The 14057-nt window shown below is 55.5% G+C and overlaps 1 protein-coding gene across 1 annotated transcript in view; it reads right to left on the reverse strand.

Annotated features, from left to right (window-relative positions):
• Positions 1–3014: 3014 nt before the first annotated feature.
• LOC141961799 (hydrocephalus-inducing protein homolog) overlaps positions 3015–14057 on the reverse strand; it is a 125680-nt gene continuing 114637 nt past the window's right edge. Inside the window, 16 exon segments of the mRNA XM_074909136.1 lie at positions 3015–3160; positions 3381–3565; positions 3745–3959; positions 4366–4569; positions 5046–5660; positions 6411–6570; positions 7540–7681; positions 8160–8343; positions 8639–8787; positions 9234–9449; positions 10577–10750; positions 11376–11543; positions 12207–12229; positions 12231–12390; positions 12523–12712; positions 12931–13170. Coding sequence (XP_074765237.1) covers positions 3015–3160; positions 3381–3565; positions 3745–3959; positions 4366–4569; positions 5046–5660; positions 6411–6570; positions 7540–7681; positions 8160–8343; positions 8639–8787; positions 9234–9449; positions 10577–10750; positions 11376–11543; positions 12207–12229; positions 12231–12390; positions 12523–12712; positions 12931–13170 — 3171 coding nt within the window.

The following is a 14057-nucleotide window of genomic DNA, read 5'->3' on the forward strand; positions in this document are numbered from 1 at the left end:
CTTATTTTATTGAATCTGATGGAGAACCAAAACTTGCTGGTTTTAACTTTGCTGGTATAGCTGCTGCTACGATTTGGGAATAATTTTTTGAGGGGTGATATTAATGCATATTAAAAGACAAACCTGTGCTGGATATTAGATGACTGAACTCCAGTAAGATTTAATTCCCATTTCTACCATTCTGTTACTTCTTATTAAACTTGAAATAGTTGTCAGATTTTTTTTTTTCTATTGAGTCTACCAACAGGAGAGTACAATCAGTACTATAAAAGTGTGTTCTGGAATGTAAGCATTCAGTTTCTGCCCGAACTACCACGACAGGTGATTTACCATTCCACTGAGAACATTCTTGTCTCACTACAGACAGGGCAGTTTGCAGAAACCGAGGCAGGAACAAGGGAGGCACAATCTTTCGTGGCAATATCCTGGGCTTAATTTAAATTGCCTCAGCAGATAATGGTCAGTGCTGGCAGTTTTTTCTCAACTAAGTAATCCGACATCACCTCCGTGAATGGGAGGAGTGGGGCGTAGCCAATGCACAGCAGCCCTTTCATTTACCGAGGTATGACTTTGTTTGCAGAGAATATGCCCTGGGGTGGTGGCAGGAGGGAGGAAGAGGAGCCACTTCTAGGAGCTTGGGTCTTCTGCTTTGATTAGGTCACAGCTACAAATAGATTTAGGACTCAGCCATGCTCAGTATTTTGCTCCTACTCGTACACAATGCTTTTAGAAATAAAAAATTTAAAAATGGAATGTGGAATTAAGGTGGTTGATTTAAATGACAGCAGAAACCAAAAAATTACAGATCTCATAGTCCAGCAGCTCCTTAAAGGAGTCTTAAACATCAAAAAGCAAGAAAAATCCTTGCGGGACAACATCCCACCTAAGAGGACGAAGATGGCGGAGCAATGGGTGGGAAAACGCTCCAAAACCCCGCGGGAGGCGAAGCCGGACAGGCACAGCGTGGCGGCAGGCAGCAGCAGGCAGCAGCAAGCGGAGAGCATCCGATGCCGACCACGTGCCCGGCAAGCGAGCCAGAACCTGAGGGACACCACGGACAGAGTGCCGCCGCCCCCCGACCCCTTCCGACAGGCGGGCAGAGAAGACGTGGAGCCGGATCCCCGCCGCACGCAGCCTGCGCCCGCCCGCCCCAGCCCCAGCCCCAGCCCTCTCCCATCTCTCTGTTTCTCACTTCATTAAAGGTTCGATGTGCGTTTCACAGCGCCTCTGCCTGGGCTCATCCCTGCAGCGGGAGGCGGGGGGCCAATGCAGCCCCTGACCCGTGTGTAGATCTGACCCTCCACCGCTTCACCCACTGCATGAGGAACCCCCCATGACTCTGGGTGGAGATGCTGAATCAGAACATTAGTTCTCAGACTCACGGTTAATGAACTAGAAAGAGCTCTCAAAAATCCATCTGCTCCCATGGAAGCAGGAAAATTCTTCTTTAGCTTTGAGAGCAGGACAAAGCTGTCTGGGACTCGACACGCTCACGCTGCACAAACCCCCTGTTACACCAGTGTTACAAATCTCGACAAATCGAACACCATGTCCCGGGCCATTTCCAAACATTTAAAAACGTTACATCAAATCGCCATAGCTCCTGGTGGATTTTCACTTTCTGGCCTGTTTAGGTGGACACCATCCTTAAATTTTGCCCTGGTTTGAGCCCAGAGGGCAACTGCGCACCACACAGCCGCTCACTCACCCCTTCCCCGCAGTGCTGGGAAGGAGAAATGAAGCAAAGAGCTCAGGAATGGAGATAATGACAGAGAGGGGTGGCTCGAGCACCCATGAGTCAGGGCAAAAGACAGACTTGTTAGGGGAAGAAAACAGGAATAGCACCTGAATTCAAACACTAACAATGCTTAACAGACACAGTGGGACAGTGAAAAGCGTTATGTTACCACAGTTAAAAACCCCTCGCCCCACCCCTCCCTCCCTGGATAACGTCCTTGGCTCCATGCCATGCAGCTGCCGCCACAGCCCGATCAGTTTTTAACTGTTTCAGGAATTCCTGTACCAGTCGCCATGCAGTTGAAGATGACACAGCGATGGTGTTCTTCCTTACGGCCGCCTCGAATAAGGCGCTCCCTGCCCCTTTCCATGTTTCCAGATCAAGAGCAGACCGTGCATCAGCAGGGACCCCATTCCTTTTGCACCAGAGGGCTTTCCCCTCGTCAGAGGGAGGTGGCAGCAGAGGGCTCCACGATGGGAGGTGGAGGGGGCACTACCTGAGGGGCTTTCTGCTCATTCGGTCTTTGTGGAGGAAACAACTCATCTTGTGCTTCCTCATCAGAGTCCTCACACAATCCCCTCGCCCTCAACCCCGTCTACGTTTGGGACGGGCTCCCCCCGCTAGGTCCATATCTTGACCTCTCGCCACCAGGACCCGGCCCGAGGACACCCCTGGATTATAAGGTGTTTCCCCTGAGCTTGCTTTCTCCACCTTAAAGTCTTTTAAAGTCTCTTTTAAAAACCTCCAGGTTGTAAGGAGGTTGGTTGCATTCTTATTACCGCGAGAGGCACACTCCAGCAGTTTCTGTCCCAGTTCTTCCCATTTGCTCACACTAAATGCAGTGGCAGTGCCAGCTTCATACCCTTGCGCTTTGATTCACGACAACATTTTTTGGAGCGCTACATCATCCAATTTGACTCCCCTGCGCTGAAGCACCAACTTCCACATTGTCAGAATCATACCCTCCTCCTTAGAGAGGATGGCACCCATCGCTTTGTTCCCAGCCGCTCACCTGGACGGTGTCAAATTCCAAAAGGTTGTCGGGACTGTGCAGCTCTCCCCGCCGCTGCGCTTGGCTGGGCTCCATCTCCGCAGCTCTTCCTGCCGCCGTTTTTATTTCCTCGGTGTTGGGATCACATCGGGGTCACCATTTGTCGTTGTTGAGATGGACACGACAAACACCGAATTGTGCAAAATGGCTACTTTATTGTTCCAACAAGCCTTTTAATGACTTTATGCAGCGTTTGTGTCCATGTACGACTGGTTTTGGTGGAGACTAACAGTTCACGGCTGGATGCCCTCTTCTCTGTTGCAGCCTCGATGACCTTCCTCTCCTTGCGGTCAGGCAGTTCTGGTCTGGCAGTTCCTTGATCTTCTCAGCTCTTCTCGGGACTTTCACGTCTCTTAAGGGTACGTGGTTATCTGCTCAAAGTCAGTATCAAACTTACATTCTGATCCCTCAGACCAGCCCAGGTCTCCCATAGTACCAGTACTGGTTCCCAGCTCCAAGCACGGGAAGAGACACTGGGCGGCTCAGGCAGCATGCTCTGCCCGAGCCAGAAGGTCACTGGGGCACAAGGGGCAGCCCTGGCTCTGGGTTCAGGGAGGAGCAGTGTGGGAGGCTCCCATGCCCCAGCCTTACCGTGGGGGTCCTGGCTGATGGTGGGATACAGGCAGGTACCCCTGCAGTGCACCTGGTACTGTCGGTTCGTCCCCAGCACCTCAAAATGCAGCGTCTGATCAAACTGCCCCGGCACCGTGGAGCTGAACTGGACCTTCAGTTCTACCTCGCCGTGGGCAGGCACTATCCACCGGCAGCTGCTCAGCCTGGCAATGAAAGAGGAGGCTTCAGACATTGCTAACGAGCAAACGAGAGAAGGAGGCGGCTCATGGACTCGCCATCCCGTGGAGGCCCCGGCAGAGGGTCCCTGCGGGGCTGGGGACGATGGACCCCGCTGGCAAGATGGACGTGAAGCAGAGGGATCACCTCCTCCCTCACGGCTCACCTGACGGATCTCCCCGGGGATGGGGCCGTGTCCATGTCGCTTTGGTGTGCCCCGGGGCGCTGCGTGGGTGCTCCCGTGCCCGGCGCCTGGAGACCTCTCCTGCCTGGAGACCTCGCCCGGCTGGAGCTCCGCTTCCTCCTCACAGCCTCCGGCCTGCCCGCGGCTTTCTCCTTCCCCGACTGGCCCCTGCTTGGCGTGACCTGCTCCTCTGACACCTTCACACCAAGGCAGAGAGGAAAGGGAGAGAGGTGAGACCTGCCCTGAGACACCCCCATCCCAGAGAGAAAGCTGCAGGTTTGTTAACAGACGGGAGAGAGAATAAACCACCAACCACCTCTGCCCATGGATTTGGTCTTCCTTATGGGACTTTGTTTTGCCTACAACACCCCTCCTTGCCCAGGACCCTCTCCTCAAGGGAAGTTGAAGGGTTTAGCTGATTTTTTTTTCCTCTCATCTTACAGAACTGCCCCATGTTTCAAGCAGAGCTGTCTCTTTCAGACAGACAGGAGGGATGCCTGCAGACATGGAGCCCTGTCATGTCTTCACTGCCCTTCCACAGTGATCCTTTTCCATTCCACCCGCCCCCCATGCCCCCACCCAGCCTGGACCCTGCCCTGGCACCTCCACTGCAGGCACATCCAAGAGACTTCTGGTGTTCTTCTTTTCTTCTTCTGCAGTGGCACCTTCAGGCACGACAAAGGCGAAGTGCTCGAGGGCTTCTCCTGCTGCAGGGACCATCCGCTTCTCCGGGTAGCGGATCACGGAGTAGAAAGCCGTAGGTGGAATGGGAGGCCCCGAGGGACCCAGTCCCAAGTCATCCAGGATCTAAAGCATAAGAGAAAACCCTGTTTATGCTCCCGTCGCCTTCATCCTCACACTCCCTGAAAGACACTGAGCTTTTGGCAATGGTTTTTTTTTATGTAGATGGAGTACAGTGATTTTTTATGCCCAGCAGGGTGGGCAGGCTCCAGAGCAGTGCCAGGACCTACAAGTGGGACCTAGAGAGAAATCTGAGTGACTCGGCTGAAGGAAACAATGACCAGGAGCTGCCCTGCCCTGGGACCATTTTAAGTGATTTCCAGACTGGGAAACTCTCTGAACAGAGAGGATGAGAGCCCCCCGCTCTTCTGCCCGACCTGAGGGATGGCAAGAACTTCCCCAGCCACGTGGCTGCTGTGAAGCCATCGTGGAACATCATCAGTGGCCTGGACAAGGCTCTGTGCTGTTGTCACCTGGCGGGACACAATGCACCAGGACCCAGACCACGGCAGGCTCAGCATCTGAGCCTCACAGGGCTTTACCTGCTCTGCTGCTGGCAGCTTGCCACTCTCCAGGATCGCCCTCGTCACATCTGCAGAGCTCAGCACCTGGATGTCCAGGCAGGGCACCCCAACGTCCTGGCCTCTGGATGACCCTTCTGCACCTTCCCCTTCCAGCCCAGATAACTTGGAGTCCTCAGGAGCCTTCAGTTTTTCCAGACGCTCCTTCTCCAGCCTCTCCTGGTGCTCCTTCTCTCTGTCCTTTCGGCTCCTGCAACGGCGCTGGCCTTGGACTTGCTGCTGTACCACCTCCTGGTTCAGAGGGGACAGCAGGATACCCTGAGCCCTGTCCCAGGATGACAAAATATGTGTGACATCCTTCTGCGATGCCTCGTAGATCTTGAACCTCAGGGCCAAGTTCTCGCTGTCACTCTGCGCCTCGGTTTTAGTTTCTCCCTGTTCCGGGTCCGCAGGTTGTACAACCTCTGCTGAGCAGACATCTGCCAGGGGAGCCTCGCTCTGCTTTTTCTTATCTTCCTTGTCACTTGCAAGAGAGTCCGGGTGCTCCTTTGCAGATCCCTTCCTCTCTCCCCCCTCGGTGACTTCGGACAGGTTGCCAATGGATGCTCTGGTGTTTCTGGTGGATGCGTTCGTATTCTGGGCAGGAGGAGCAGGAAAAAGCGGTGAGCATTTCCAAGCACCAACTCAAATGCTGTAGGACAGCGGCGATCTTTGCAATAGCACCCCATGTCTCATCTGAGGCTTGTGCTAGGTGCTCTACAAATCCCAATTCAGAGCGCAGCTGGTACCCAGTTGAGCTCAACTGAAACTAAACTCCCCAGCGTCAGACTGATGAGGAGTCCTGCAAACCAGCTGAGAAACAGAACAGCTTCCCCGACCCAAACTTAAGACACCTCCTTACTCCTGTGCAGTCCTCCGGGCACGTTTCTGGTGTGCTGAGCATCCATCCCTATGTCTGGCTGACACTTTGGGAAGTCTGGCTGCTAATGAATACCTAGAGGGCCTGGTGGTATCTCCTGCCAGACAGGTAGCAAAAGACACCACATCCCTGGCGGGTCAGGGCTCAGAGGTGTAAGTCACATGCAGAACGGGGACAAATGCTGGACTAAAACTATCTAGGGCTCGGAGTTATGTGAAGCCATGACTCAAAGGCAGCATGACCCTAGAAGAGCAGCTCTACCCAACAAACCCAGCCAAAAATAGCCCTGGCGAAGCAGCAGCAGGATCAAACACTGGCTGCTGTTTCCCAGCACAGCCGCGTGTGTTACCGACGGCCAGGTGCTCATCCCCAGCACTGCGGGTGGCTGCTGGCTGCGCCAGGAATGGTTCGGCTCAGCAGGAGGGGCCCCAGGGCTTTTACTCATCTCCATAAACACAACCACCCACCTGCCCGACTCCAGGCTGGCTTTTCTTCCTTGCAGCATTATCTTTCCCAGGCTTTCTCTTGGCCCACTTAGATGACTTCTTCAGATCTTCTTCCTCCCTCAAGTGTTCTAGCTCCCACCGGTGCTTTTCCTCAAGCTCTTGAGCCAGCCGCTCCATCTCCCTTCAGCAAGACAAACAAAACATCCCCAAGAGTCACCGCCAGAAATCTGGGCTCGTTGCAATCCCAGCTGGTCCCGCACTTCATTCACTGACCCTGAGGCCAGGCACAACCGTTAGACCAGCTCTGTGGACTTCCCTCAACCTGGGGAGGCTGGGACATCCAAAGTGAGGGAAGGCAGGAGGGGACCTCCAGGGCCAGCCAAATCTAGGCTTTGCTGTCACAAGGTCTAAATTGCATTACTTCTCCAGTAAGGTCCACCTGGACACCTCCAGCAATGCTGCCAAAGACTGGCTGATCCAGGGAAACAAACTTCAGCTGGGGCTGAAAGAAGTGCTGACACACAGGCTCGCTTTAAGCAAGTCCCTCCCCAAGTTTCAGGCAGGAGTTAAGAGAGCCATAAGCTTATCCTGTGTATCCTCCTGAACAGGGCTGCTTTGCGGGATCAGAGCTTCCCCCAGGCTCATCTGCTGCTGCAGCTGAAGCTGAGCCTAGGAGAAACCAGCTTTATGGTTTCTCAGTAAAGGAAAACCCTGGGAGCTCAGCAGTGCAAGGGCCTCACCTACACCAGGACTGGGATCTAAACCAAGCCAGCACAGCTGTGCCTCACACCAACCCACACCACAACCCCTCTGGTTTGGAGAAGAAGGGCGATGAAGAAGATGAGAATGAACATCATTAACTAGAGACACCTGTAAGCACAGTGGCAAGGCAAGCACAGAGCCCAGCTCCCTGCAGCCTGTGTCCAAGCCGAAGGGCTCACCACTAAAGCGGAGAGAAGATGTTCTCATCTCACCGGAGGAAGGTGCCTCCTCTGCTGGGAACCAGGGAGGTGGAACTGGCAGTCCTTGTGCTGCTGGTAATTAATGCTTTTGACCTTGGTAACCCCTCTGAGCTCAACCAAGGTCTCCAGAGCAGGGAAACCCTTCGGGGACGCTATCCTGGGGAGGCACCCATAGAAGGCTTACAGACCTCTTCTTCCTCTCACGCTTGACTTGCAGTATACTGTTATCAAACTGAATTTTCTCCTCCTCGGTGAGGGCATCATACTCGTCCTCGTCCATCTCCCAGAGGCGGGCTTTCTCCCTCCTGGCAGCTTCTTCCCGCTCCCGTCCTTCAGCACAGACCAGAGGAGAAACCGTCAGTGCCTGCAAGCAGAGCTTGCTGCTCTGGGTGAGCTGCCAGGATTCACAACTCTGTCCCGACCCAGCTTATCATCCTGCCAGGAGATACTGGCGAGCTCACATCCCCGCTTCAAAATTCAGACAAGCCCCCAAACTATCGCTGCTCAGTGAGTTCCCGTGCCTTGCCTGGCTCACACGCCCCAGCGCCGTGGACGGCTGGCCGGTGGTTAGTTATTGAGCCACAGCAGCTTACACTTGTGCCCAAGCTTTAATGTTAGAGACTGAGGTCAGCCTCAGCATTGCTGTATTTTAAGCAACTGTGAGCTGAGTGCTGGCTACACCGAGGCAGAAGGTGGATGGATTAATAAAAACCCCTCTTACAAGTTCTGCTGGTAACCCAGATACACACGGGTAAGGTTGAAGGCTTGAGAGAGAACATGTCAGAGTTACGGAGACGAAGAGTCTCACCTTCCTGCTCTTTTGCGGCCATCTCCCTGGCTTTCCAAGAAGCATAATCCTGGAACAGGTTCACAAAATAGATGTAAGGCCGATTTCTGACAGCTTTGAGCAGGCAGAGGAGAGCAGACGCCGTGTTGCATGCAAAGAGGGTCTCCAGGCCATCGAACACCACTCCCTGGTAGCAGTCGCTCAGCTGCAGATAAAGCCAAAAAGGAAGAGAAAGTCAGCTGTCGCACGCATTGGGCTCTCAGCCAGTCACTAAAGCCTGTCGTCAGAGATCACCAGCCATCCCAGTTCCAAGTGCAGCAGCTCAGACAAGCTCTGATCTTCTCCCGCGCTCTGCCAGCTCATGGCATCTGCAGCTTCACCCACGGATCCCTGCACGCAGCCCAGGACTCCTCCAAGAGCAGGCACAGCCCTCCTCCTCCTCTCTGAATTGTACCTCGCTGCCTGTCTCTCCCTAGCAAGAACGCCCCCACCCCACGTACCTGCAGCCTGTCAGAGAGGATGGCCACCAGCAGGTCCTCGGGCAGCACGCAGCTCCTAAAGCCCAGCTCTTCTGATGTGCTGCTACCGATGCTCAGCGATCGCTGCGCAGGAAAGCAGGGACGGGGAGAGAGGTGAGAACTTGATGAGCCTTGCAATGTTGAACGTCACCAGAAAAATCAACCGCTTTGGAAACCCCCAAACAATTCCAACTACTGAGCTTGGAGCTGGGGTTTCTCCCTAGCAGGAGAATAGAACAAAACTGCAGGCCAGCAGCTCCGGGGGAGCACGCTGGAGGGTGCGTGCGTGGCCAGCAGAGACCCAAGCTCGCAAGCCCCCAGCGCAGCATCCAGCAGCTTTGCCCACGGCTGCAGCCACATTAGCCAGGACTGCACTTTGCCAACCAACGGCTGAGATGCCGTAGAGTGTTTCTGCCAGGGTTTCATTCCCAGCCCGAGCCATGCCCAGCCTGCCCAGCTGGCTCTCTGCACTACAGACCCCCGCACCAGGCTCTGGGTGACGCAGAGCCTCCACTGGAAGCGGCCCCTTCACTTCTCAGAGGCAACAGAAAGGTCCCAGGCATCAACCAGTGCAGGCCGTGCTTCACCTGGGAGCCTGTCAGATCCATCAGATGCTGCTTCTGGGATCGGGCTGTGGGGCCATCCCTCTTCTCGCCTGCCGCAGCGCTCACCTGGCCTTGGGAGCTGACGGACTGCCGGCTGACTTTGTCCACAGAGCTGGACCGGCTCGTCTCTAGGCTGCGCTTGGCCTTGGCGTGGAACTGCTCGCCGAGGGGCTCATCTGCGTTGTGACCTGCGGAGGGGACAGACGCTCAGTGGGGAGCAAGCAGGCACCTTCCACCCCAACGGACACAGCCCTGAGCCCTGGCAGGGACACGGCCCTCGTCCCCCAGCCTGCCGGGCACTAGCAGCACCCATCTCCAGAAGCAGCTCCTGCCCTGCTTCTCTTTTTAGCATGGTAAAGCACACCACCTGATACTGGATTTTAAAGCCAGAGAGTTTTTAAGGCACAGCTCCGCATCCCTCCTCACAAATGTGCACGCAGGTGACGCCGCACAGTAGCTCTCCTACGGATCAAGCCAAGGCTCCATCCTCCAGGAGCATCATTTCTGTACCTTGCGCCCATCCTGCACTCTCACGTGGAGACGGTAACATGCAGCCCTGCCCCAGCTGCATCCCCATCTCCACTGGAGCCAAATCCTCCGCATGGGCTAACCCCACCTGGGGCCCAGACCCTTCTTCCTTCCGCCAGCTCCCAACCCAACCAGGTTCAAAGCTGAGCAATGCAAAACTTCCCCCACCAGAACCAGGGTCTGGCCTCACCCTACAGAGCTCGGGGCACCAACTGCCCAACCAGGTTTTCTAAAAGTCTCTGGTCTCAGGTGCAGAACAGCACCACATGCACGAGCTGTGTGACCTGACAGCGTGTATAGGGAAACCTCTGGAGAAAAGAGTCTCATCTGAAACTCTGGGAGGTTATTCTTCCCTTCCTCTCACGTTTCTGAAGCCACACTCAAAGTCAGTTGTCTAGTGCTTCACGAGCAGCTTCAGAGGGCTTCTTCCTTGTTCAAGTGGGCATCAGTTCTGCCTGATGGCCACGAGTAGTCAGCTGGATTCAGCTTTGAGGAAATGTAAAAAAACCCTGAGAAAAATTCAGGTGTGCCTCACCACTCCTAGGAAAAGGAGTATGTGCTGAGAAGCCCAGAGGCAGTAAAAGTGCCCCTGTCTGAGCCCTTAAAACAGAGATTATTTTCTTTAATAACATGAAATGCTTTATGAAATGGCTTTGCATTTCTGCACGCTGCACCCATGTTCCCTAAGAGACCCAAGGGCTGTCAGACTCCCTCTCTGGAGCAAGCAGAAGCGGACGGTCAGGGTGGGTTTCTGAAGCGCTGCTCTGGGTCCAGCGTGTCTCCTTACCGGCACCCTCTGCCTCCTTGCAGCTCTGCTCGATGGCAGCCCCGATGCACAGCTCCCGGGCGCGCAGCCCTGCCGAGCTGCTCCTGTCCGAGACGGCTTCTGTCACCACGGCGTCGATGGACAAGCAGGCAGCGCCGTAGTATTTGGACAGGGCAACCGCTGCCGCTGTCTTTCCTTGAGAGAGAGGAAGACTGCTTGGTGACACTTGCACGTGAAGCGTTTTCAGGGACAGGCTCTAGAAAGTCCCCAGACAGGATTTCAAAGTTTCAAGGACAGTGGGAAATCAAGTGCCCCTTTAGGGGAGACCACGAGGGAGGGAGCTGAGCACGGCTGGAAGCGTTGTCCTCTAGAGCCAGGCGGATCACCTCCACCTCACACCCAGCTGAGCGCTTTGTCCCTCGTGGGGACCTCAACCCTGGGCCAGGACGTTGTTCCGAGCCCGGTCCCGCCACCCCTGCGCTGGCCGGCGCTGCCTCAGGCAACGTCTGGGCACGGGCTGGGGGTCAGTGTGGGCGAGGGACCGCGCCCATGAGGCAACCTGGGCACTAGGCACCGTGCTCCCACCAAGCAACGGGGACACGGCCACCCTGTGTGGGGGGAGGATAGCCTGGCTCTGTGGACACGGGGTGAGCCACAGCACTTGCCCCAGCTGGTGAAGGCCTGGGACCATTTCATGTACCAGCAGGGCTGTGGCTTACCTCGCTTCGCTTCAAGTGGTCAATCAAGCAGCACGGCCCACCAGGACGTGTCTCTCCTGCTCCCCCCGCATTCCTTGCAGCCACGGGCTCGGCTCACCTACCTGTCAGGGGTGCCCCATGGACGATGACGACGATCCCTCTGCGGTCTCGGGCCGCGCGCCCCCCTGCAGAGATATCGATGCCAAGGTGGCGGGCGATGGCCCTATGCACAGGGCTGTCGGTCACTTCTCCCGCGGCCGCCCTGCTGCTGGTGACGCTCTGCCCATGCTCTGCTGTGCGGAACCAGATAGAAAAGTCAGCCTCCTGCCTACCTATGACCCTGATCATCCTCCCCATCCCCTCAGATCCTGGGAGAGAAGACTCTGCTGAAACCAACACCACACCGAGGTCTCACCATGCCCCTCCTTTAGGCTTGTGCAGATCAGGGTCTGCCCTAGGTGGTGGTCAAGGTGCCTCTTCAGAGTATAGGAAATGGGCTGGCAGAAAGAGGAAAGAACAAGCCTTTGGCAATACCTAACAGGACTGGGCCAAATGTCCCGTCACCTGTCAACGTGGTCCCAGGTCCTGCTGAGTAAGGGGCGGACAGGCAGAACCAGGCATTTTACACTGTCCCAAGGGAGAGGCTCCATTTGCACATTGAGCGATTATCCAAAAGCTGGATGCTTTAGGAATATTACTCCAGGAGATGTAGCTGGGCTCTGAATTCATCATAACACATTTGCAAAGAGCTCCCACCTTTGCCCTTAGGAGGTCACCAAAAGCCATCTCGGCTTGCAGTGTCACGCAGGACAGAGAGCGCGCTGCCCTGCCTAGGAAAGGGAACAGCATCACCCTGATCCCAGCAGCTCCTGGGGCAAAAAGGTGCTCATTTGGCAAAACTGGGGAGAACCTCTCTGGCCTCTCACTTGTCCCTGTCCCGTCTGCAACAATACCCATCCCCTGTCTTTTCTCAACACCTTCCCTCTCCTCTGTGTTCAGATTTAGAGTCCACCTCGTTGGACTGGCTTTCATCAAACACGGAGGAGAAAACGAATGAGCTCTGGGATGAGACAGCGTGAATGATCCCAGCAGAGGACTTTCTTCCTTGATCTGACAGAGACTGGACATTTTCAAAGTCTGCGTGTTACAAGGCACAGGCTTTCATGCTGGAATTCCTCCACCAAGCTGGGGAATGGGTGGCTGCTGAAAGCCTGGGCTTCCCGTGGAGAGCTCAGGGTGTGCGGGCTGGACTCCCCGCTGTGTCCACACTCAGGACAGCCAATGCCAAACCCTCACCGTTGTCCTGGCCTGCTGGTTCCCCAGTCTTGGACTCCTCATCCTGCAGCCTCTTCTGCTCCTGATAGTACTCCAGCACCTCTGGGGGCAGCTTCTCACCCGGGGCACGTGGAGGCAGCAATAAGGTGTTACGGCAGTCATAATCTTTAAGCATCTGCAGGACCTGTGCATGTAGGGAAGAGAAGACATATGCAGGACGTGTTTCTAACAACACGGACTATCCAGGCCCCTCCACAGTCTGCCAGCAGAGCTGGCTAACCCTGAAATGCCACCAGGCTTTGCCCTGGGAACTGTCTCCATCTCCCTGGCACGAACCCGGGAACGCTGGAGCACTGTGAAGCTACGGGAGCGTGCACATGGGGACCAGAGCTTCCCTCTCACCTGCTCCTCAGCAAGGTACTGCTGGTCAAACTCCAGCGAGTAAAACTCGATGGGGAACTCGCATGGGTTCTTCACCACCACCGTCCCCTCTGCTCCACGGCTGTGCGGCAGCAACGGTCCCAGCTCGAGCACTGGGGGGCTGAACTCCAGCTGTGGCTCCAGCCCACGCCCCGAGACCTGCAGCTGGAGGTTCTGGCTGCTCTGGCAAACAGTAATCTTCATCTCACTTCTGTAGGACTTCTGAAAAGAGAGAGGCACAGAAAGCTCCTCCATGAAGTCCCAAGTGACAGGGCCTCAAATTCAACTCTTTCCCCAGGGCAGGGGTGTCACCAGTACCTCTAAGGGGAATGGAAAACAGATGTTTACTTCCAGCAGGGGCTACAGCATCTGCATGCTGGCTCTGAGGAACTGGGATGAATCCTAATGTGAAGTCTAACTGGCTATTTTGGTGTCAGATGAATCTAAAACGCACTATCAGATGTTTTCACCTAGTCACAAGGGAGTGTGATGCTCATGAGAAAGGTCCTGAGGGTTATGTTGCCCAGACACAGTCCTGGCACTGCTGCATCAGGCAAACATCAGCTCGATGAATGAGGCAGGTGAGCTCTCACTGGCTAGAAATAAGGGTCGACTTCTCTGCTCAGTGTTTGGCTCTGGTCAATGCCAGACACAAGATGGTTACACCTCTACAGCAATTAAAACATCCCTGGGACTGTTCCCAGGCACGGAAGCACCTGTGTCCATCCTGTTACCCACTGCCAGTTTCCAAGCCACGGTGGCCACAGGCAAACTGCCTTTGGGAACGCCCCGTCATTGCAGCTGACTCCCAGAGTGCCTGGGAACGCGCAGGCAGGCTGAGCCAGAGCCACAGGGACTGCTGGCAGCAGCCACTCCAGGCGACTGTCCTGCCGTGCCCAGGAAGGTGCCCGGTGGCTGTTTTGCCTGCTGGTACCAGCAGCAGGACTTGCCTAGACTGGCCCTTGCAGGGTTATCCCCTGTGAGCGCGCCAGCTGCTCTGCACCAGGGCGCTGCAGCCTCAAACAGGCGCCTGCAAGGGGGAGACGAGGGCAAACAGGCAGATTTCCCCCCATGCACCAAGAGGCAGCCAGCCCAGCGTGCCCTGATGC

The sequence above is a fragment of the Athene noctua genome, chromosome 6 (assembly GCF_965140245.1).
Source record: "Athene noctua chromosome 6, bAthNoc1.hap1.1, whole genome shotgun sequence".
Classification (NCBI taxonomy): domain Eukaryota; kingdom Metazoa; phylum Chordata; class Aves; order Strigiformes; family Strigidae; genus Athene; species Athene noctua.